Source organism: Plectropomus leopardus, chromosome 20 (assembly GCF_008729295.1).
Source record: "Plectropomus leopardus isolate mb chromosome 20, YSFRI_Pleo_2.0, whole genome shotgun sequence".
Lineage (NCBI taxonomy): Eukaryota > Metazoa > Chordata > Actinopteri > Perciformes > Serranidae > Plectropomus > Plectropomus leopardus.
In genome coordinates, this window is record NC_056482.1 from 8,349,128 (window position 1) to 8,374,757 (window position 25,630).

General features: G+C 41.4%; 1 protein-coding gene across 1 annotated transcript in view; it reads right to left on the reverse strand.

The window, feature by feature from the left end:
• Window positions 1-25,630, reverse strand: part of col27a1a (collagen, type XXVII, alpha 1a) — a 91,672-nt gene that overhangs the window by 36,973 nt on the left and 29,069 nt on the right. Inside the window, exons 6-14 of the mRNA XM_042509286.1 lie at window positions 24,727-24,780; window positions 24,528-24,581; window positions 15,354-15,398; window positions 11,232-11,285; window positions 10,642-10,686; window positions 9,453-9,506; window positions 8,640-8,684; window positions 3,951-4,004; window positions 1,637-1,681 (exon numbers count right to left, since the gene is read on the reverse strand). Of these exons, the coding sequence (XP_042365220.1) occupies window positions 1,637-1,681; window positions 3,951-4,004; window positions 8,640-8,684; window positions 9,453-9,506; window positions 10,642-10,686; window positions 11,232-11,285; window positions 15,354-15,398; window positions 24,528-24,581; window positions 24,727-24,780 (450 nt within the window). The remainder of the gene's footprint in view (window positions 1-1,636; window positions 1,682-3,950; window positions 4,005-8,639; window positions 8,685-9,452; window positions 9,507-10,641; window positions 10,687-11,231; window positions 11,286-15,353; window positions 15,399-24,527; window positions 24,582-24,726; window positions 24,781-25,630) is intronic.

Here is a 25,630-nt window from a genome sequence, read left to right on the forward strand (position 1 = left end):
AACATGTTTTAGCTTACTGTTGTTTAACTGCAATATGAGATTGTTTGTTACCGGCCGGCCACTGTTTTGTAAAACTGATGAGTTTACATTAGGTCACCCACCAGTGGGAGCATTTATTGGTCAGCTGGGGCGCAGTGTATTCTGGTAGATTTATGTTTTTTATCCTCTTGAGCTAAAGCGAACGCCACAGCCCTTTGCCTCTGTGTTCTCTGGTTATGTAGAACAAATTTAAAAAGTATTTCTGTCTTTCTACTGCATACCAAGGCTAGTTTTATGAGAAGACCATCTTCCCAGATCATCTTAATTTGGTGTTGAAGGTTGAAAAGGTTAAAAATCTTCTTTTTGTTCGCTGGGAAAACCTAATTCATTCCAATTAGTAAAAATACAAAGTTTAATTCACTGGAGTGATTTGCCTTAAAAAAACAGCAAAAAAAAAAAACCTAACAGTGTCTGTTCTATGGCTGTCCCTATCAACTTTTCTTATCAGCCACGTATTTCCTGCTTACCTGTCCAAATTGCAGAAATGCATGAAGAAATACAATATGTTACAGCGTCTAATGTGTTTAATTGAATTCAGATTTCTAGGTTTGATTGAATGCATGCCACAGGGGGCGCCCAGGCTCAATCCTGGCCTGCACCACAAGGTTTTTAACTCTCATCATTACAAAGCAGGTTAAGCGGAAGATAGTGTGAGTAAAAATATTTAACAAAACCTCTTCAGTATAACTCAAAGCATGGAGAAATTTAGAAAGATAGACAGAAACGGCAAAATAAAAAGCCCCTCCACATCCTCACGATGAGCTGTCTACATATGACATGTTCCCTTCTCAAACAGTGACCTTCCTTCACCCAAAGTTCCCCTGAGAGGGGTGTTTGTATATTTATACATCTGAAGTGCAGCTCAGTTGTTGCTGGTGCGTTCTGTACAGTGTGCTGTCGGGTCAGACGGATGCAGAGGACATGGAGCTCAGAGCAGAGCTGTAATCAGAGAGTCCTCCAATTACAGGCCTACTTCCACCACTGGTGGCCTAGAATAGACCGGGAGGAGCGGCAGCGACGGATGAAGACGGGACACGACAAGAGAAACCAGGGAGACGTTATAATCACACACAATTATGTGGCTGTCGGGCTGGGCGGGCGTGGAGGGCAAGGTGATGGGTGGGCGGGGGGAGTTCCTGTTCAAAAATAGTTAATAAGAGAGAGATTCAAGTGGAAAACAAGATGCCTCGTTAAGGTATGTTTGATTGATCCATGGATCCCTGTCATGTTTGCCATGAGAGGAAGTAGGAGGGAAGAAATGCATAATTCAGGCTTTTACAATTATGGTGAAAAACAGTTTTCTCTTCCATCTTGGACTCCAAAACCCATCCACTTTCTCTATTTTAGATATGTTTACAGTGGTAAAGAACCTACAGAGAGCGGTTAGTTTCCCACCAAAGTGGTTGGCAGTGTAAATGATGGTGCTGAGAGCTAATTGAGTTTTTTTTTTCAGTTACGCAGGTATATTGTGTTTCATTTAAATACAGTCCTTTACAGGTTTATATTCATAGAATAAGTGTCTGGGAAAACAGGATGTTTAGACTGAGGAGGACAGCACGCAGTCTACACTCAGAAACACACACAAACTGCTACTCACAACAAGTCCACGAACTCCGTTTGGACCGGGGGCTCCCAGCTCACCCTGTTCAGAGAGGAGGAGAGAGAGTCAGTGAGATGAAGGGAGAGGGAGAAGGAGCAAGTTTCTGGGGTTATTGGCTCTTTTTAAAACAAACATGCTCAGAAGAGTGGCTCAGTGTTCATCACAGCTTATGAGAGGGGGCTGTGTGCATGTGCGTGTGTGTATGTGTGAGTCTGAGGTCAAGGTGGAGGGGGATGTGAGCCCATCGTCCCACTGAGGATTTTTTAAATCTGCAGGTTTGTTCTCTCTCCAAAAATGAAAGAGAAACAAATTCTGTGTGGATGTTCATGTCCTCAGCGGATGAATCCAAATGACTGATGATTGCTTGACTTGTCCTCGAGAACAGGAATACGTTAGCTTGCTTTATCCAGGGTCCACTGTCATTCGTTCATAAACCAATATTATAATATTTATCAGTATAAGAGTTTGCCATCCTAAGTCATCTTTGCCAACAGGCAAATTCAGTTGCAGCAGCCCAGCAGAGGTCAGGTGTATGCATGAGTGTTTCTAGGATTTTAGGACGATTTGGGCTTAAGCCAGACCACTGTATGGCTCACAGGCCATAAGTTGCGTATCACTGCTGTGGTGCCACCAGTTGAACAAATTTTGTTTTTCATCCTGTCCAGTGAAATATTTAAAAATCTACCAGACGAAGTGGTGCAAACATTCATGGTTTCAAGACGATGTATCCTTGTGACTCTTGACTTTTCCTCTAGCTCCACCACAAGGTTGACATTTTTTGGGAGTTTAGTGAACTGTCGCGACAACTGCAGATGGCCTTACATTTCATTGAGCCCCATCATTAATGGTTTATGGCCAAATGCCTGCAAAACTAATGATTTCCCCATCAGCCTCAGCTGTACTTTGTGTTTGGTGTATTTTAGATTAGCGTGCTAAAATCTAAAACGGTAAATATTATACCTGCTAAACACCAGCGTGTTAGCATGCTCGTGTTAGCATTTAGCTCAACGAACTCCTCCGTCTAATGGTGTGTCCCATTTGTACTGAGAAGTCCGAACTTTCCTCTGAAAGTCCAAGGAACCTCACCAACCCTGACTTCAAAATCCAAAATGGTTGCTCCATGCATCAATGCTCATAAAAGCTGCACTAACACACAATTTATCAGCACTTCTGTCTTTTTTGTGTTATACACACAGTCCTGCCCAATTTCTGTCAGTGGACATGTTGCTACAGTATTTCTACACACAAAACACAGTGTAATGGCTTGTTATCAACTTGTACTGCTAACATCTTGGTTTTCTGACTCGCTGTACTGGAACGCTATTAATATGGGTTTGATATTACTCCCAGTTCTGACCTCCGACCTCTGAGATAAATGGAACGCACCATAAATACGGAGCCAATAGCATGGCTGCAGCATCCGGTTTGTTAAGCATTCATCTGATGCACCATGCTGAGGCTGTACTGGCAGTAAAAAGAAAAGCATCTGGGCTAAGAAAGATTTTATTAGAAATTTGGTTTCCTTTTCTACAAGACTGAACCACTGGAAAAGTCAGCAACATTTGAGCAGTCGCTCTTCAAACAAAAACGCGTTTCACTTTTATGAGAGTGTTTAAGAGCAACTTTCTGATGTGTTTATGTTTTTATTTCATTCATCTCGGAGTTTACCACTCCGACTGATGAAGTGCTAAATTTGTCAGACTGAAAATATCCAGAAAAAGAGAAAATGCTGATATGGAATAATTTGATGGCTTCCATGCGCACGCAGACATACGACAGGCTGGCCAGCAGTCTTTGCTGACCTGTCGTTACTGAATTGGAAACAATTACTCGAGACAACATCCTATTACATCATTTACTATTCTTGGATATCACCTCTAATTATACCGCATGTGTCTAAGCGTGTATTGGTGGCCAGTTTACATTGGGGAATGGAAAAGGCCGTATTTGAAAGCCAGCTAACTGATCCCCCCTTAAGACTGCAGGTTTTTGAAAACGACTGCCAAGTTAAATGATCAGAATAGGATGAAATTAAATACAGCAATAAAACTTGTCCGGAGTAAAAAACTAACATCAAATGAAAGAGAAAAACAGAGGCAAACTGCTGGACTGCCAGGTGATTTACTCACCAGCACAGCCAAGATGTCAGTACTAAAACAGCAGGGGGTTCGTGTGTGAGTGAAACCACTGCTCTCAGTTTGTGTGCATGCTTGTGGGAGGGCTGTCGCTTTGTGTGTGTGTGTGTGTGTGTGTGTGTGAGCCTGTGGATTGGTTATGTATTTAGGTGTGTGACTATTTGTGAGGAACATACTGGCTCTCCATCTGGTCCAGGTGGTCCTCTCTCTCCAAAGTCCCCTGGAAACCCCTGAGGACACAGAGAAAGTAGCTTTTATGTTCGGCTGCACAAAAGCTAGAAAATCAAACTCAGACATACACTGAATTAAAAGGGTTGCTTAATATAAATACTGTCTGCTTTATTAACATGTAATATTAAATTTTTGGCCTCTTTGTTGGCAAACAGTTTCTTATTTATACATCAAGCAGATGCGGAGCAGCATTAGCTTTCATTTGGAGTTCTTTTTCAGCTCTGTTTGGTCTGTACCATCTCCTGACAGAAAAAAATGGCTCTTTAGCTGCTAATAGCTTCACTATGTTCACCAGCTAGTTGCTAACTTTGTCTGTCTGTTGTTTGGTACTGAGCAGCTAGCATACAGAGGTTTTTTGAATATTTTGATGAAATCTGCCTGATGTATCTGAATAATAAACTGTGAGAGCACTGAGAATGAAACAAGACAGTTACAGGCCAGACAAAAAAAAAAAAAAACAAAAACCAATGAGCTGAAAGATGCTAGAAATCTCTATAGAGCTGAGGGGAACATAAATCACATAAAGTAATAAGTTCATCTATTCTTGATATACACATATTTTTGGTTATAGCTATTTTAATGTACAATAAATTTGTTAAATGCATAGTTAAATGATTTTGCTGCAATAATAAAACCCATATTACTCAATTACAGAATTACAGAAACTTGTTGGAAAAATATGACAAAAATGTACTTTTTATTGGAGGAGGGTGCGTTTTAATTAAATACTTTCACTACCACAAAATACAGAGTGAACCATTATGTCTTTAACCATGGAGTCAAATTCACTGAGCATGTCTTCACAAATACAGCTGACTGTCACAGAACCAACAGTGCTGCTACTGTAATTGCACAGTAATCATAACAATTTGCGTCAAACATAACATTAGACAAAAAGTAATCTGAAATATGTACAAAATAAGAGCATAATTGTTTCATTATATGTATTAAAGCTATCAGCTGCAGGCTGTGGGCAGCCTACTGCTCTACTTCGGCTGAGTACGCGTTCTAAATGCTACAAGAGGAGCCAAGAATTTACTCCGTCCATTTAGCAGTAAAAGGGATGCTAATTTGAGCAATGCTAAGAGTTGGTGGTGCTGCAAAGCGTCTGCAGAAAGCACGAGGGCCAGCGCATCTGAAACCTCCACCAACCACAAACACTCATATAACTAAAAGAAACAGCTTGTTTTAACTTAGAAAAGTTAGTGTATTCAGTTTTCAAGATGACTGAATTTGAAGTTGAGGGATTTTTGTAATAATTCAACTTGTCTTCTCGAATTCAACCTACAAAAAAATGACGGCAGACTTTTTTTTAAGTTAAATAGTTTCTTTTTACAGTGTAATGAATGGTCCTGTTCCTGTGGCCTCCACACATTATTCCAAATGCTACTTACTGTTGCCACCTCTAGAAAAAACATTTATTTATGTAACAGCCGAGTTGTTTTAAATATACAGCATGTGTATTTATCTGAATCTTTGACTTGCTTTAGAAATAGAAACTGCTGACTATCTGTAACTCTTGGTATTTGTATTTTTTTTTTTTAAATAAATCCAGTCTGAGATAAATTTGACTTCAAACGATTACAAATCCTTGTGACTGATGGTTTGTTAATGTTAAACTATCGTTCAATCTACTGACAGATCTCATCAGGTCAATGGTGCATGTATAACTGCAGTAACTGCTGAAATTCTACTGTGTAACAAAAAGCTCTTTTCTGTTCTTGAGGCTGTTGGATGACATTTGGGATCCCCCCCAAAAGACTGCATGGAACTGCTTTATGGTTCTAAGGGATTGTACGCACAGGGGGAAGCACAAGTGCAACAAAAATCCATGAAGCATGACAGTGGCCCAATGGATGAATCATACAGCTGTCACCGCTGCCGTACAAACTAAGGACAAATGTGGGAAACGTAGCTTCGCCAAGTATAGCACTTAAAAAGGCCTTTGATGAGAGTAATATGAGCCTACAGTGTATGTCTGCTTTTACATGATGTCAGAGAACCCCATTCTTCAGCTTTGAGGTGAAATATTAACACACTGCAGCAGCATCCACTGTCAGATACAGGGTTAATTGAAAGGACTGCAACCAGGAGCCTGATAACAACAACTTAAAAAACCACAAACAAAGCCTACATAGTGCAAAATAGAAGTTAATGTGAAATGCAGGACTGTTGGCAATGCACTTCGGAAACTTTTTATGCGCCCCAATGTTTTAGATATATCTGTTCCCTCATCACTCTTTGGTAGATGGCGGGCTTTTTGTGTGTGTGTGTGTGTGTGTTTCCTCGACAGAGCACAAGCACTGTGGTTACGGCCATTAAAATGTCTGGCCCCCGTTCAGGTGCTTCTTCTGTTCTTTCTCCTCCGTCAGGGAGGAGAGGGATGATCTCTCAGGGATCATCTTGTAAGTGTCCTAGCTTTCCATTTTCCATGCAGCAGCACTGAAATCGAATGACGACAATAAGATGTGTGTTTTCCATTTACGTTTGCAGGTCAGTTATAAAAGGCTATAGCAGTAAAATGACCTTTAATAGGAATTCAAAGGATTTATAGGACTGTGCTGCTCCTTTATTCTGTTCAGTAAGACGCTGCATAAACAATGATATGGATTGGTATACACTGTCATTAATTTGTTTTTTGGCCCTGAATAGCAGTGCTGCTGCTGATGTAAAATCTTCCAGGATGTGCTTGGAGCATCAAAAGAGTGAGAAATGACAGTACTAACATATCAATGCTTTTGCATGACCTGTGTCAGAGCTGTGAACGGCCTTAAAGGGACAGCTTACACCCAAATTTAAAATACATTTTTTTCCTTGTGCTACTTATAAAATCTAGATTGTCTTGGTGAGTTGCCAAGTGTTGGAGATATCAGCTGTTAGGGTTTCTGCCTTCTCAGGAACCAGGGGTGTATTATCAGACAATGAGGCCCTGGGCACAGATCTGCAAAAGCCCCCCAGCCACATCCCTTTCCTACATAGAAGCAGAACACACACATGCGTTAGCTTTAGCTTAATCCGGTGTCATTGTTTTACCTCTTAGAGGTAATTTAGTGTTTTGGTCATTTTACCTCCTTTTATGGTTATTTTGTGTCTCTATGCTACTCCTTTGCATCTCTTTGGGGTCATTTTGAATCTCTTCTTGGTCAGTAAGTGTTAATTTGAGCCGCATTTTGTAGGTGAGGGCCAGAGGGCCACCTTACATTTTGGGACCCTCGGCCTATGTAGGTCCATTTATTAATCCCTCCATGAATGGAACTGTATGGCACTCAGCTTGGGGTGGCAAAAAAGCCCTCCGCCCAAAAAAGTTTTAAAAACTCAACAGAAATGTCTTATTCCAGTTATCACGACCGAGTTACTCAAAATAATCCACAGACCTTGTTGTGAGCCTCACTTAGCAGCTTTTTTTTTTTTTACCAAACTGCACCAGCCAACTGCATCACTGTGCAGAGGGAAGCGTGTATCTCCTCATGAGCGAAAGAGTCATACTTGTGACAGCAGTAGTGGGTAGCAGTATTAGGTGAGCAAGCAGTGAATGCAGGGTTCCTTCTGTGCTGTGATGGCGGGTGTCGTTTGGATGAAAGAAAACAGTTCCTACATGAAACTGCTCACAATGAGGTTGGTAGATTATCTTGAGTAATGAGGTCATAATTTATAAAATTCTGGAAAAAAAAATTCTCTAATTTTTTTTGGCATTTTGAGCACCACAAGCTGAGTGCAGTCTAGCTCCATTATATTTTAGAGGAGGCAGATGTCTCTACAGCCAATATCTTGAAAAGTTGACAACTTACCCCAAAACAATCTATAATAATAAATATCACTACAGAAAGAGGAAAAATATGCATTCTTGATTTTGGTTAACTGTCTTTGTGGCAGGAAAATGTCATAAAAAACTGAATCAGCACACTACTTTCTAAGTGGGAAGAACACACACACGCAGCACAAAAAAATCTAATGCAAAGACGTGATCCAAAGCCTTTAACATGGTGAATCCGCATCCACAGCTACTTCCCAAACATTTGTCTAATTACAGAATAAACTGCAGTTCTCAAAACCTCACACTAAGCGGACACCGGCTCGCGTGTGTTCAGACCTCTTGGTCTATAAATGCCGTATTTACTGAAAAGCCAATAAGCAACAGCTGCAGAATGATCTCAGCAGTGAGTTTCAGGGTTACACAGTCTGTCAAACTGACTTTGAACACTATCTGACACACACAACAGAACCGACGGCTTCCTCCAAATGGCTTGGCTCCATGCTGGGGGGGACCAAAAGCCCTTTATTTCAACAAAAGCCTTTTTCTTGTTGCATCCAAGACCCCGACGTGCGGCTGGTGGGACTCCACATGTACTCAGGCTGCAGTTAACCCTTCCAACAGCCATGGAAATACTGAGCTGACACAATGACGTAAATCCAGACCTTATAAATTTTCACATGTGTAGTGTAGGTGTTGGACTCGTTGCACCAAAAGCTCTCAATATGACCCAAATAGAAGAATTAATGTTGTTTGATATCTGTCACCATCTCCCCAACTCTTATGCTTCAAAAGCCATTTATAACAGATTATACTTTCACAGTCAGCTGAACACAGTTCATCACAATGATTATCTGTAAAGTATGTTGAGACAAAACTTTACCGGCCTACCCATCTTGCCCCTCTTCCCTGGTTCACCGGGAATGCCCTGCAAATGAAATCAAGAGAGAGCGGAGGTGGAAGAGAAAACAAAGCAGAGGGGGGAAAGGAAAGGGTTCAAGGAAGACAGAAAAACAAAGAAGAAAGACAGACATTATGTAAAAACCCATATCAAAACCAAAGCAAAACACTCTTGGGCATAACTGATTCAAGCCCAAAACACACAATTAAAAAGCCATAGCTGTAAGCTTCTCTTGCTTCAACAGATGTGAGGAACAGCTGACAGCAGCCTACCCAACATTTTCCCAGCCTATTATGAGGGATTTAGGTCTCCATCTCTTACATATATATGTTAAATAAACACCCGTTTCTCCTGGGGGAAGACAGGCAGACCCCGTCTGTTGTGTGCAGCTAAGGTATGAGCCATCTCGCTAACTGGCTGGCTGGCTGAGGAGGTCCTGATTACAGCCTGCCCTGCGCTGACGCAACCTCCTGGAGCATGTCATAAGTAGGCTAATCGCTTCATGTTTTAGAGGCTATACAGAAGGAGGAGGCCTTGATGAGTTCAGGCAGTTCAAAGGCTCTAAGAGGGGGCTTTTATCATATGAGTCATCAACACTCCCACACAGCCTTGTGCAGCAGCATCTCGGACAGCTGGGGACTGTTTTCCACATTATAACAACAACAAGACAGCTGAGTGAAATGGCGGGAGAGGCACTGTTTTCATCTCACAGGGCCCATTAACAGGGTTCAGTTGTACATTTTTGCAATTATTGACTGTGCTTGAGAGGAAAGAGACAAATTGATAAGAACTTACTCTTTCGCCATCAGGCCCAGGCAGGCCAAAAAGCCCCGGGATTCCAATGAAACCCTGCAGGAGAGGAAAGGGAGAGAGGAAAAAGAGGAGAGAGGAGGAATATGAAGATGTGAGTATTTTGACGCCATAAAAGCAGCAGGAAGAACAGCAACTCCCCATTGGCTCTAGGGCTGGGTTTCAAGGGCCGAGGGTCCAGCATGGATAGGGTGGGCTGAAGAACCAAGCCATGAGGCAAGTGTATATGCCCATGGACTGCATGGTGCTGGCTTCCACGATGTAGTCCAAGGGCACATACCCTCACGCCAGGGATCTCTGAAGATAGCCAGGACATCACAGTGAGCTGTCGGTGCAGGGGGGGGAGACACACACAGAGGAAGACAGGCACAAACACCACAACAGTAGAACCCTGGAGGAACAGTTAGATGCTAGTTTGAGTTTACGTGCGCATGATATTTCTGCAAAAGAGAGTGCAGAATATTTGGAAAGGTGGCTCAGTGAAAGAGAGAGAGGACTAGAATGCCTCCTTAAGACAGCAGGGCCTCATACGGAGCTTAAACAGGAAATTCCAGCCAGTGGGGGCAGGGGAGGCTTTGGAGCAGCCAAGGGGAGCTGATAAAGAACCTTTATTGGAACGAAACATAAAAATCACTGTTTGTGTCCGTGAGTGTGTGTTTCTTTGTTTGTGTACCTTAAGGGTGTGTGTTTGTATGCTGAGGCTTATCAACAGTCAGTCTTTCAATAAGTGTCTGTATACAGTAATACAATGTTTACATTACAAGTAAAGGCTCCTAAGTTTAACATACTATTAATAGTGGCACACACTGGTTGAGTGAGTGTGTATGAATGTGTTTATGTGTGCAGAGGTGGATGCTGGCGCGCCAAAGTGCATGCGTGCTCTCGTACATGAATGCACTTCGGAAGCTGGTGCACATGCGTGTTCTCATGCTGCAACAGGTTTGCAGCACAAAATACCAACAGTGTGCAACCTTTAATTAAACAACTCTGCGTGTTTTAACTGAGTCTCTTTCTATAAATATTATGTAATAAAAAGTGTCAGAAAGCTGTCAGGCTGACCGCCATCCCTATAAACTTAGTTGCTGGTCCTGTCAAAGCACCAATGTTAGTAATTTAGACTGATAAAATCAAACTTGAGCAGCACATTTGGAGGGAAGACGTTGAGTTTACTTACCCGAACGCCTTTAGGCCCCATTGGTCCTATAGGCCCTGGTAAGCCCTAAAAGCAAAGAGAGAAACTTTACTTCAATGGCTTAACGCTTTTTAAAAAAATATACACCTGAAATAGTGTTTACCAAAATACACTTTGAATGTGTTTTCCATTGTACACCAAGATGAAATTAAAGAGTCTGCAACTTTCAGATTATCAAACACATTGAAAATGCCATCAGGTTGTTTAAAATGTAAAATTGCATTCAACTATATAATTCTTAAATCCTTTTTATGACAATTAATCACTGTAAGGATGCCAGTGTGCCTACATGCTGTAGAGGGGATGGACACAACAACCTGAACAATTTAATACAATTCATTTCAGTTGCTCTGCAGTAAATGTAGCCATTCAGCTTCATGGTCATTTCTGAAGCTGCAGCTTGTGATGTTGTTCTCTTGGACCGCCTCATTTCTTTTTTAAATATTCCAACTCCTCTATATGGTGTTGACCCAAATATTTTCCTCCAAACCAGCTGTTCAACATAACCTAATTCCACTTGGCCCTCAGCCCTTACTACAACTGTACCAGTCACAGCAGAGGATTTACTGCACCTGCCTGCCAGGATAACCTTTGGCACCTGGGCTTCCAACTGGACCTTGTTCTCCCTGCAGGAAGAGAGAGAGGGAGAGAGAGAGAGAGAGAGAGAGAGAGAGAGAGAGAGAGAGAGAGAGAGAGAGAGGTGATCAAAATTACAGTAATACAAACACACAACCAGGCCATTCTGCACAGCAGCAGATAGTTTCAGAGTGGGAGACTGAGACAGAGGAGATGGACTACACTGCTGTAGAACACACTGCTCAGAAATGTGGACTTTTATGTTGACAGTACAATAACAGTTATTTAATGCACTACAGGGGCGCATGACTTTGTCCCCAGGATGTAAATTATTTTGATGGTCAGTTTTTTTTATACTGAAATCACTGAAACCCACTTACTATCACTATCCCCTCTGAACTAGCTATTGTATCTATAGCTGGTCTTTCAACTGGAAGGAAAAAAAAAGATTTAATATTGCAGATGCCATGATTAGGTGTGTCACAACTCAACGATATTGATGATAACCAGTATTTTAAAAAATAAATTTTGATATCTTTAATTAAACACATATGATAATATCATGAAAATAATTTGTTGCTTCTTAAAATTATTTCCGTTCTCGCTTTGTCTCCCACCTCCAGTGCTATCTGTTTGCTTTTTCACATCCAATTGCTCCTTTTATACACTATTGTACAGTTATGGTTACAGACTGTCTCGACATCTCCCTACACTCGTGTTTTGAGTGATACTTAGCTGATGAAAAAGAGACAAACACACAATTAACAAAGTTAAAGATGGATTTGAATGACAGCATTTTTTTCAGTTTTTCTTATAGATACTTTGTTATTATAGAATATCGTTATGAACTCTTTTGGTCAGAATAGTTGTGCAGTGAAAATGTGATATAGTGCCAGCCCCAACCACGACAAAGGATTTTAGCCATTCTGCCATTGATAAAAGAATGATTCAGATACTTTGTTTAAAGGAGCTGTGTGTAGGATTTAGTGGCATCTAGTGGTGAGGACTGCAGACTGCGACTCGCTGAAACTTCTCCTAATTATAATTCCTGCAGTGTTCATTGTTCAGGTTTTTACCAGGAGCTGAATTAACCACAGAGGTCTTTTACTCTCTAAAGCAAATTGACCCAAAATTGCTCATTGCAGAGACAAAGCTAACCTCAGAGGCCAAAAATGCAAAAGGCACCAACTGGAGCCAGTGCTTGGTTTCGCCATTCTAATCTTTTACAGAAACATGGCAGTGAACAAGGCATCTCCACAAATAAGGACCCGTTCCCTGTGTAGATTTATATATAGCTCATTCTAAGGTAACGAAAACACGACAATTTTTATTGTCGGGTGATTATAAACTGAGGAAAACATACCTGTATAAGATTTCATTTCTGCATATATATCCCCCTAAATCTTACACAGTGGACCTTTAACCCAAAGTAGTAATACTACACTGTAAAAGTGCTCCAATAAAAGACAAAGTCCTGCATTGCAAATGCTACTTCAGTAAAAGTATGTACTGTATTATCAGCAGAAAGAACTTAAAGTAGAAATAAATAATCAATTAATGGGAGTACAGACTACAAAATTTGGCAGTGCAGTAGGAGGATAAAGCGGCATGAAATGAAAACACATCCGTAAAGTGCATGTACCTCAAACTTGTACTAAAGTATGGTACTTTAGTGAATTTTCTATGTTTTCTTAGTCATTGCTACCAAATACCAGGGTACCAGGATTCATGGTTACTGTACATAGAAGCTAATTAGGATATATTTATGTTTATGTGTGTGTGAGTGTTCATATATAACTTCCTTTGACACACTCTGGATGTGCAGCCATGAGCGCTGCTTGTCATTCCCTCTCTCTTGGATATATATAGTGCATAATGCAGCCAGCTAAAAACCAGACAAAAATTTGGCTGAGTGAGGTTCGGGTCTTTAACTGGCCAACTGTGAAATGGGGCTCAGAGCATGACCCACGGTGTATTACAGTAACAAAGAGTCATCAACGCTTTATGCACACCAGCTGGTTTTTGCTCTCAAAGGCCCACTCTGCCAAACAGTTGTGCTTATTACTCTGTCACTGGTGCTGCAGTGATTCAAGGCTAGAGCTGTGGTCATCAACTGCAGCAGCTCTGTGGGAAAATGGGGGGCGTTTGAGGATGGACAGAGTGGAAGGACATGACGGTGAGAGAAAATGAGTACTCCTTCATGATGAGTCGTGCGGGAACTCCTTGTGCCGATGACGTCATCCGGAGAACGGGGACTTACTTAAAACCATGTGACAATGAGGAGAATGTTCCACTCTGCCTTCAATGACTCAGGCCTTTTCTTAATACCAACAGTAGTATGACCCAGCCCGACTGAAAATAGCTCCGGACATGCGGCTGGATGCTCCATACTTAAAATAGTCCTTTTGGGCTGGACTGAACAGCCAAATTAAAGTCTCCTCCCACTTGTAGCAGTGAATAAAAGAGTTCATTGAACTGACAGTTTAAGGGAAAAGAGGGGCAGACAGAGGAGGAAAAGAGTATAAAAGACATGAAATGCATGCACACGATTAAGCGTCAAGTTAAATTTCTGCAAGAGAGGCTGAACATTGTGGTAAGGAACGGTCCAGAGAAAGAAAGTCACACAAAAGAGGACTTTCTCCAAAGCTGCAGCATAACAGCCGTCAGTGTGTCACTGTTGGCCTAGTTGGCTTGTTCGTGTTTCTCTTCTCTCTATTTTCTCTCTCTTTGGCATCACTTTCTGATATCCTGGAGAGCATCGCTGCAGCACAGCACTTGGCCAGATGTCTGTCCTCACCAGTTCTTTCTAACAGGCTAATCTAATCTGGCTTCACTGCAGGCATGCTCGGTACGCGCACACAAACACACACATGCACACAGACTGAGCCAATGACGAGTGAGCTTTTAAAGAATGAAGTGAGACGTAAGAATACGAGGGATTAGTCAGCGATAAAGGTCTTGATGGTGGACTCCATTCGAGCAAAACATTCAGAGGTGGGACCAAGTCCCACACTCAATTCCCAAATCAAGATTGACAAGTCCTGAGTTAAAGTCTGAAGTCGAGGCTGGAAAGATGAAAGTAAAGTCCCAAGTCCTAAACTTTGAATTTTGAGTCCTAATAAAGTCATATAATGCCAATTTTAAATTTACAAAAATCATGCATGCTTTTTAAAATTTGCACTTATTTGCAAAAACACATTTGTTAAAAACTTCCTTAATTGTGCAGCTACAATAAGCTAAACGCATTAATGTTTGAGTTGGCATAGCCGTGGCTGGAGCAGCTACGTGACCCGCTCACCAGCTATATGACTGGCCTACAATTAGTCCACAATCAGACCCCCTTTACTTCTTGGTCCGTAAGCAGAAACCCTGAAGAAACTGCAGAATTAGCGTTTAGCTAGCTATGAAGTGTTAAAAGAAAGGCAGTTAAAGTTAGGATTAGAGTAAAGGTTAAGGGTAAGAGTTTAATCTTGTTACTTACAAGGCAAATCACATCTTAATATAATATGAATAAAAAAGGGATAAAGTGGTTTATTACTTTATTTGGTTTTTAGGGGGCGTATTATGTAGGCTTAAGATGGAACGTGGCTGCAACTATACTTGTTCTTAATGTGAGATGATTCAGGCAATTAGGGGAAATGAATTGATAAGCATACATTTTTAAATAACAGGCTTTGTAATCTTTGGCCTTGAAGGAAGCTATCAAGTGCTTTTTAAGTAAAAAAAAAAAAAAAAAAAAAAAAAAAGCTCAAATTGGTGGTGTAGTCCAAGTTGAGTTGCAAATCTTTGTTGATTTTGTCAAATTGAGTCCAAAGTCATCAAGTTTTCGACTCGAGCCCAGGTCACGTGACCCAAGTCCACACCTCTACATTCAGACACTCATGAAGGCATAGAGTGCAGGTAATTAGATGTGAATCAGGTAGAGAGATGCCATATCCATAAGAATGAAATTAGGACAATAACATTACATCATCGTAGTATGAGTAGCAAGATACGGGAATGTTGAATTTTTTTTTTAATGTGGGATTAATGGAAGTGTGAAGAATAGCAGTGGTGTGAGAAAGCAACATGTACAGAGCATCAAAGTGAAGAGAACAGAAAAGTAAAGAGATACTTACAGGCTCTCCAGGGAGTCCAGGTGGACCAGGGTGACCTTTCTGTCCCTAAAGACAAAAACATAAAGAGATATAGGAAGTTAGTTAAAGCATAGACTAATGGACTGGTGAAAGAAACACACACACACATTCTGAAACAGTTCACAGGAGCATTTCTCCTTCTGTGTGGGTACGACAAGTGCAGTTTTGTGCAAAGTAAAGCATGCATGTTAATGATAACAGTACCAACAGACATGTTCAGTGCCATATGCAAGGAATCAATCTGCCCTTCTGTCAAAAGATCAGACTTTCCACTGGCCACGTTCATAGAGAAATGGTGCTGGCGAGGCCGTGCCAGGATCATGGCATGTTGAGGATATAAATGCCTTCCTGTTTGAGTCAGATAGCAGGTCCCTCCCTCCGCCTGCAGAGCAGACTACAACACTGAAGACAGCCTGACATAGTGCTTTTCTGCAGTTCTGCTGACTCCAGCAACACAGACCCCCAACAAAGACTAGAGAAAAACTAAATCAAAGGTGGGAGGGCATGCCTTTCCCGACCACAGTTTAATAGAGTGAGCGAGCAAGAGAGAAAGGAAAGGAAAGGGGGGTAAAATAAAAACAGAAATGCAAAGAAAGGAAAGACTCCTGTTGTCCTGTTTTCCTAAACCACAGCTCCAGAGCCAGCCAAGACTCCCTGAGTTCCTGTAAACCATCCTTTAACCCTGACATCTGACTGCAGGAGGGGAAGAAGACGCAGCATCCCTCTTCTCATTATGTTACATGATCACACTCACTGGCCAACACCTTCATACCAGCACTTTAAAATGCCATTGTCAGCATTATACTCCACATTCAGCGCTTAAATAGGTACAGCAACTGTGTAAACAATCAATTTAATCCTGAAATAAGGGTTTAAATAAAACAGATATGTTACAGATAACATTTTATCAGACCTATAATCCTTTAAACAAGTGCAGTGTTTCCCTGAGAATTACATTTTGAATCATTTTGTGTTCCCTCTGTAAATCCTGATATTTTTACAGCTATCAACACATTGCAAACAGCTCATCATTTTTCCCCCCTTCAGCAGCACTTCCACTCAGAGCTGATCAGATCGAAGGATTAGTGGGACAGCTGCTGCAGAGGCAAGTGAATGCAAACTTTTAGACCCATCTCAGTTTCACTTTCACTGTGCCTTGTGCTCTGCTATTAAATTTGTGTCCAGAGTGTTCTCAGTGTGTCCTCAGCACTCCGAGTGTGGTGCTATTACTAACCAAATTGTATGTAAAGTATACTCCAATGGTGCACCTAATGAACGGTCCAGGTACAAAAATATTAAATTAATACATGGAGGCAGATGTTTAAACATGGCGGGCAGCCACAAATAAATGAATGTTAGGGAATCATGCAGTAATACTCAACCTACTGCCCAGCGAGCATTTTCTAATTCACACTGAAAATAAACTGATTCACACTGGGATGTTATTTGTACTTTGGATGTAAATAATGAGCCAGGGTGTATAAAAACACATGAACATACAGCTTGTTTACATAAAAATAAAGTGCCTGGATAAACTGTCTGGATAAATGTCCTGAATGCTCCTGTGTAAATCTGACCTGTGTGGAGCTACTGCCACTAGATTTGCTTCTTTTGCAGAGATGAGTGAGGACAGCAAACACTAACAGACTGAAAAGTAAAACTAAATAAATAAATATTTTTTAGTTTTTATTTATTAAGTGGTTCCTGGCCTCCTGTCATTTTCAAAAGTCAGCCTTGAGCAAAGCAATGTGAGTATCCCTGCCTCAAACACTAAACCATTGTCTCTGTATCTAATCCTTGTTCTGGAGTACTTCTCTGTCTCACTGTCACCTCACATCATCTGTTGCACATCATCAAAAGACCACTAGGAGGAGACGCTTGGAGCGTGGATTAAAATGCATGAGTAATACACATTAAACAAACAGAGATGTCACCAGGTGCTGACAGACCGCTGCCGAAACACAAGCAAAAACTAGTGCGTTTTCCATAATTTTGTGAAAGCCCTTTTGGTGCACAGTGTGTGGAGAAAGCAGGGATGGATGCACTTGCAGACGCATGGCGCCTGTGTCTGACCTTTTGAAAATTTCCATTTGATGTTGGCCTGTTGGGCAGCATAATAACGTGTTGATGAATTTGTGTTTGTCTGACTCGCCTACATGTGCCTGAATGTCCATCTGTTGCCTGCTTTTCTCCTTTAGGTTGATTTTTCTTTTCCATCCACACATATATGTACCTTATATGCATGTAAGCCAAGACAGGAAGATAAACACACATGCACATTCACACACAAAGATACATGTACACTGCATCTTATTACATGGCTTACTTATAGTACAAACATGTGTAGCGGCTTATGTTCCCAGGCTGTGCTGTGAGGTCCACAAGCCACATACACATGCACGCACACACACACACACACACACACACACACACACATGCATGCACGCACACACATGCTGTGGGTCCTGGGTATTAACCATACCCTCCCAACCCCAGCCAGACCATCTCAGATCCTTATCTTGCTCATTATGAGCTTGCTAATGAGAGCCGCCGTTCCCACCCGCCCTCCCTGTGTTTACAGTGCTACTTGCTTAACGAGCATATGTGTTCAATCAGATAAACCCACCAGAATGCTTTTCATTTACAACAGCTCCCTGTAACACTTTTTCCCCTCTATCCCACTGCGCTAAGCCAAGGAGTGCCCCAGGGAACCTTAAGCGCATTTTGGGCAGAATTAAAATAAAAGACATATTGTGTCTGCACAAGACATGTCATTCCTCTGACTCGTCACCAGTCACTCTGTACACACTTAACTTTGTGGGTGTTCAAATGAGCACAGGCCTCATGTCTGTTCACAACTGCACACCACAAAATGATGAATATGTGTCATCCAGTGTCTGCCTCCACTGGACAGCGCTCTGGTAGCAGAAATACACCCCTCACCTCATTAATCTCTGCTTTCATCTTTCCACCTCTCTCGCTGCAAATCCCCTCTGCAGCACGGAGCCGGATGATTGCTCAGAGCAATTGTCTGGCTCCATGCATGCACTTCATGTACAGCAGAAGATAAACCCTACACACGGATGTCTAGTGGGTACAGACGTAGCAAACAACTGCATGAACTTGATCAGACAATTCAGCTGAAATCCACCCGGCGGAAAAACAACCTCATCTCATCCCTGTCTGAACCGCAATTTCAGCAGCATGTTGCACTTGCATGCAGTATCACTATTAGCTACGAGCACAGTGGAAGACAGAGCGAGGATTTGTTGTTCTTCTTCAGAAACATGCAAAGAAAATGATGGTTGATTTGAATCCTACCATAATTACAATGATGATGAGCATGTGGATTTGTTAGTTTGAACAGTGGGCAGTAGCTGAATGGAGAGAGTTTGGTTTGGAACCGGTCTTAGGCAGCCTCAGACAGATTAATGTCTACAATAAACTGTCTTGCATAAGTGATGGAAATGAGTATGATTAATGCACTGTCTAGCCCCTGCAGGGAAATTACAGAAGATCACTCTACTTTGTATTTGTAGGATGTTCTTGTTCGAAGGACTACGGTTTGGATTAGTTTGAAAGGAAAATTAAGTGTAGAAAATTTAAACTAGTCAGCAAAAGATATTGGACTATCCACTAATTCATAACACATTTACATACACAAATGTTTCACTGTGTGCTGGGAGGCAATGCATAAAGGTGCATGCACAGTCTATGCAGCCATCATTGACCCTGAAATCCTGCACATGTATGTTGGCACAGACTGCATGTGAAAGGCACATGCACATGTCGGCACTTGTTATAAACAAAGACCCAACATAGTGTGTCTCAAGACAGTCATATTTTTCCCAGAAGGCAGCAGAACAGAAATTGAGTGTGTGAGTGTTTATTGATTAGCTGACTACTGTTGCTGCATACTGGCTCTCTTACTGACCTTTTGGGACAATGCTATTTCTCTTTAAGTGTTCATAACTGCCTGCCACTCTGACCTAGTAAAAATTATTTCGATAAATGACTTCAAAAATATACTGGCGACTAAGACAATTAACATGGCTATGATATACACCTGATGTTCAAGATGATTGTTTGTGTCTGCGTGGCTGTATCTAATAAAGTTGATCAATCCTAAAATGACAATGCTAGACTGTGTAAATGCCATAGTTTCTGGTCTACTCAAAATCAAGAACTGCACCAAAATGAACAAGCAGATAAAGAAAACTTTGATGCTTTAAAAGAAAATCAATGCATTTTAAGAAATCTACATATTCACTTTCTTGCCAAGCATCAGATAAGAGGATGATCCCACTTTGAAGTCATTTGCTTAAGTGCTTAAGACAGGATGCAATTATTTTATCAAAGCACAAGGACTGGACACAGGAGGACAACCAAGCCCACAGGAACAGCACTGGGTTATAAAGCCAATGTGACACAGTGACCACACCGTGGAATTACAACTTCTGGGATCGTAGCGTGACGCATGCGACACAAAAAGTCTTTTTCTCATAAACTTACATTTTGAAAGAGACATAATTTTTCCTCATGTACATTAACTTCCCAGTACACACATGAATAGCTCTCATTTAAATCTTTATGTATTGTGAAGTTCATAAATAGTTAAATCAATGGTTGTCTTCCAACTGTCATTTGTGTGAGAAAGGCCGAGCAGTTGGGAGGCAGAGTCAAAGGAAACGCTAGTGTGCTTGCTCTATGGGCCCAACAAAGTGGTAATTTTACACCTGGAAATCTTACTTGTTTTGCTTCATGTGTCACTGAGTAACTCTTGTAGGAAATGGGGCCCTGCCTCCCACGCTGAATCAAGTTCTCTTTACATATCCATTGGGAAAACTGCTAGCGTTGCTCTCTTTAAAGTTTACAAATAAACCTACCAGCACCCATAACAGTGTGTATGCACCCCAAGCGTATAAGATATGTTCATCACTCTTATGGCGCACGCAACAGATACATTCTCATTTTATTTATGCAGCTGTCTACAGCAGCTCAGTGCAGGCTCGCGTCTCAACACCCTCTCACTTGCCTAAAGCATTAATTGACACTTCAAGTCTATTTTCCTGACAATATGTGAAAGGACTAGGTTAATGCCCAATAAAAAACCACTGAACCAATATATCTATTTACATTTTGCAACATAGACGGAGCAGTGAAAAAGCTGGAGAACAGCACTCTGCTTTCCTTTGTGATTTCACAGGTACTGAGGAACTGCAATGTTTATCCACGGGCAAACTGTAAGCTACACCGCGCATTTACTGCAGCTGCTTCACACTACACAAAAGGTTTGGCTGTTCCTTCGCTGTTTGACACCTCAAAATTTGTAGAAAAGACAAAATCAGTATCGACTATCAATTCAGTGTCAGCATGAACTCTGTTAGTACATGAGCCCAACTCTGATGTGATGTTTGCCGTCTTGACAGGGGTTGAGGCTCATTTATTCGTGCACAAACAGAGATGTCAAAATGTAAATGTTTGTATTCACTTGGAGTTACGTGCTGTTTCCTGGCAAACAAAAGCCAGGTGTGGCGACTTCTTTATGCTATGCTGACAACATCTTCCTAGCTGTGTACTTGCATGCACTGTATTGATCCTCTCATCTAAATTTTGGAAAATAAGTGAATAGGCAAATAAATATATTTTTCCATGACGTCAACCATTCTCTCAATCAGCTGCAAACCCTAAAAACTCTTACGTTATTGAGACAAAGTAATATATTAAAAGTACAGACACAAACTGCACCCTGTCCAGCACTTCTATTTAAATATGTCAAAGTAAAATGAAAGAAAATATATTCAAAACCCTGCAAAGCTATGTCACAATGCTGCTGTATGGTATGTCTCTGCTTTAAGGAAGAAAAACAGCAGTGTTAGTGTAAAAGACAGATGTTGAAAAGGGAGACAAACGGTGAGAAGACACAGATCAACGAGCAGCAGGAATAGACATAGAAAAAAGAAGGACGAAGGCAGTAAGGTAAGACTTGTGGCTTGTAATGTGGCCTTGTAGTTGAGGTTTGGCCCCGTGTGTGTCCCCTCTCCCTGACCTTGCCTACCATACTGAAAATCCATTCAGAGTCTGCTCGGTAGAACAAATGTTGTACAGAGCGGAACATGCTTGGCTTGTCTGACGGTGTAAAATCACACTCTCCTATCGCACGTTCAAAGCACCACTGCTTTCCCCATTAAAGTTTTCCATGGAAAACCAGCAGCCAAATTCCAGAATTCCCGGATGAAGTGTCAAGCTAAGGCTGATAGAGACCCTGTGTGTGTGTGTGTGTGTGTGTGTGTGTGTGTGTGTGTGAATTTGGGTGTGTGTGTGAGAGAGACAGCGAAGCTAGAGGGGAAAAACACAGAGCAGAACAGAGGAAAAGCTGCCGTTGTCCCGTTTTCCTAAACCACAGCTTCAGCGTAATGAGCCAAGGGAGCGAGACGAACAGCTCGAAGAGGTATGAAGAGGAAGAAACAGCACATGGGTGTTTCAGGGTGGCCCACTGCAGCAATGTAATTGCAGCGAAGGTCAGCATTTCTTCTAAATATTGCATTGACCTTGCAGCGAGCCTCAGTGTCTCAGTGGAGAGACCTGCATCGGGACAGGACATGCACGGGACTTTCCACCTGAACAGAACAAAACAAAGCCTGTTTCTCTACAGTCTGTGCTACCACAGAACAGTTTGGACATTGACTCACGTCTCTGTCATCATGGTGCAACTTTTAGGCATGTAGGATCAGGATTCATTAACATCAACAGTGTAAAGCACTGCTAGGACTTCTGAGGAGGTATTGTACCATGTTCAGCACAAATGGGTTAATTAACTCAAGTGTTTTTGTACTTGGATGAGGCTAACTCCTTGCGGATAATTTAACAAGTTTCCTCTGCAGTCATCAAGTCTGTGGTCCATCGACCAATACCTGAGGCATGCTGTGATGGTGTCAGAGTGTGTGTTGATGAAGAAGTCATGGCAACAGCTTCCCAGACATGATGATGTGATGTCATTCTAATATACTCCTAAGGACAGCTATAACGTCCCTTGTGCTATAAGAATACAATGTATTAAGTATCTGCACTGCTCATCTCAGTTTAGAGGTATATGCACTTTCAGTGTCTGTCCCAGCCAGGTGAGCTTGTGCTTAACAATCATGTATAGCTAATCTCAGAGTAGTTTAAGAGGTCACTCAGCTGTCTGTCTTTCAGTCTCACCTGCAGCTCTCATTCACATGTCACTGACTTCCTGATCGGCCGTCAAATCAATGCCAAAACTCATTAAGCTGGAGAGAAATCCCCAAATGTTTTCCACCAGCTTTACATTTTCCATTCTGTCTGCGTGTGTGAAAGAGAGAGACATACAACCGGACAAAGAGACACACACAGAGAGAAAAGCTGACTCCTAACAAAAGCCATATGTTGAGTTTGAGGCAGCCATCCAACTTGAGTCCGACACTGTATTACAGAGCACCATGGCTCTGGGAAGTCAGTGAATACATGCTGAGGCACTTTACACTGTTAATGAAATGCACACTATCTGCCTTCTATATTTTATTACTTAATCAATTCTCCTATTGTGTTTGAAATACGTACATGGCTCAGTTCTGTTTCATACAGAATGTGACTGAATGCAGTCTACGAGCTGCCATCATGAGACATGTTTACATCTGATTGTTTAAGAACAGGTGAAAAGAAAAGATTATTTTAGCTTAGTCATGAAGAAGACACAATACTCAGCCAGCAAAAAGCCAGTTATGGTGATCACGTCTTACATTGTAGCAGTTTCCAGATCTGTCAGATGAACTCAAATACTCCTCATCAACACCTGCTTTCATGTTACACACATATTTATTTCAGCTGATTTTATCTTAAAGGCACTGAACTCCGGCAAGAGTTATGACTTTAAGTTAACGTTCCACCTGTTTAATTCTTTTAGCTGTACATTTATCCCTTACTGTTAGCCAATTTTCTACCATTTAATAGCACAATTTTGGCTGTATTTCAAACACTTATCCTATATTTTAGGTAACTTTTCCAACTCTTTAATACATATGGCTATATTTCAAACATTTATCACTACCTTTAGCTAACTATTCAACTGTTTACTTTAGCTAACTATCAACCTTTTATCCAAAACATTTAACACAAGTTATTCTTTCTATTTATACTCTAAGTCATCTATTTAGACAACTTATCCACAACTTTTAGTAAACATTTTGATTTTTTCCCATTGCTTTTGGTTAAATATTTTTAGCACTAGAGCATTAATGTTAACATACTTAAGACTTCTCTGCCAGATACCTACCTACCTAGCTAGCTGGCAGCTTGCAAGCTAACTAGTTGTTGTTTATTTCTTCTCCTTTCTTTCAAAAAAAAAAAAGCTACATTTTTTCCACATACCTCCTGGCAGCTGCATAAGTACCTGTGGAGGTACAGGTACATGTGGCTGGGAATCGCTGCTGTATTCGTATTGATGTCTTTTGAATGTGCACTATCAGTAACACGCACACAGGAATGAACATGGACTCACTCTTGGTCTGTGTTTGTTCTGCTCCTGTCTAGCAGAAGCTATGTCACACTTTCTCTTCCCTGCACTCATGAATCACTCACACTTTGATTTAAGAAACAGCTTAGACACTAGTGATTTCTAGTTTGAATGCAGGGTCCCCAACCTCCTTTTCGCTGATGACAACCCCCTCCCCCCAACGACATCTTTCCTGCCAACATTAAAACCCCTCTGTACTGGATTCAGCCAACACAGATGGAAGAAATGGTGAGCACAGCACAAAAGGAGACAGAGAGATGGAGAGAATTAAAGAGGAGGGGACAGGGTAAGACACTTGTGTGTGGGGTTACACACACAAGTGCGCACGCACACACACGCACACGCACACACACACACACACACACAAGTGCACACACATATGCAAAACATCACCACAGACACAACACAAAAGCAAAAGGGTTATGAAATGGTGACAGTGACTCATGCTAACATTCTTTCCCGGGCTTTCCCAAACTTTCTAAGGGCCTTATTATTCAAAGTTTGCAGATAAACACTTCACTCACTCATAAAATCATTGGGAACATGGAAGCTCTAAAGGTCAGCATTTATAAACAATAAATTTAATTGGTGCATGGTTTTTCAGGAGTATTTTTCGCTCTTACCCTCCGACCTTCTTGGCCAGTTAGTCCAACCGGGCCAAGAATCCCTGGGTCTCCCTAAAAAAAGAAGGTGAGAATGTCAAAAGGCACAAATGCAGCAATGAGTGGTTGCATAATAGCAATCATAAATGTGTTAGGAGCTTGCCAAACTGGACGCTGTTAGAAATTAATGTGGCGTGTAATAAAAGGAGGGGCATAATACCTTTTCTCCTTTAGGTGCTGGCCCAGGTGAGATGCCAGGGTCTCCTTTTCTCCCCTAACAAGAAGAAAAGCACAAAGGAGGACTTTGTATGAGTGAAAATTACCCACATTTTCTTCCCTCTGTCAAGGTATCTCACTAACAATCATTAACAACATAATTTCACTGGCCAGCACCTTTCAGTTGGACAAGGGTTAGGACAACAAAAGGCTGCCTTTTTAAATCCCACACTAAATATAAGGAAGCTACAATGAACCAATAAACAGGATTGAGTTATCATGCATCATATGGGCTCAGTGTCCCTGCAGTCACACACACAGCAGGCTTCATTGTCAGCAGGTAACAATAACGGGGCTTCAGCACATCAAAGCTACGGATCGGAAATTAGAGTTAGTGCTGAGAGCATGGACCCCTGCTATTTACAACTGTGTTTCATTTATTAACGATGAAAGAGCAAAGATCGCAGCGCACACTGGGACATCAAACACTTCAGGATCATTCGCTCAATGCACCTGCCAGGTAGAAAAAGTGTGCTCTGTACTACTCTACAGAGAATTTATTCAAGTCTTCCTTCACTGAGGCAGGGTTTCAAATATATGCGCTCCCTTACTCTGTCAGTGTTCCTTGATTGCTCTTGGATCTGGCATATTTGAGTATAACTAAGGTAACTTTTATCATCTACTAATTTTCCACTGTTATCATTAGCCAGGGGGTTTTATATAGCTATATATGAAATACTTCCAAAGTCTAAAACTAAATCTTTTCACACTGACTTCCTAAGAACTCCAGGAGGTCACTGCTCCCAGCCAAGAAACAGTCTGGTACAGAACCCCACATAAAACTACAAAATGTCATTTTACACTGTAGTTTTTGTAAGGATTTAACAGCAGCAAGCTTCTTCAGTGAA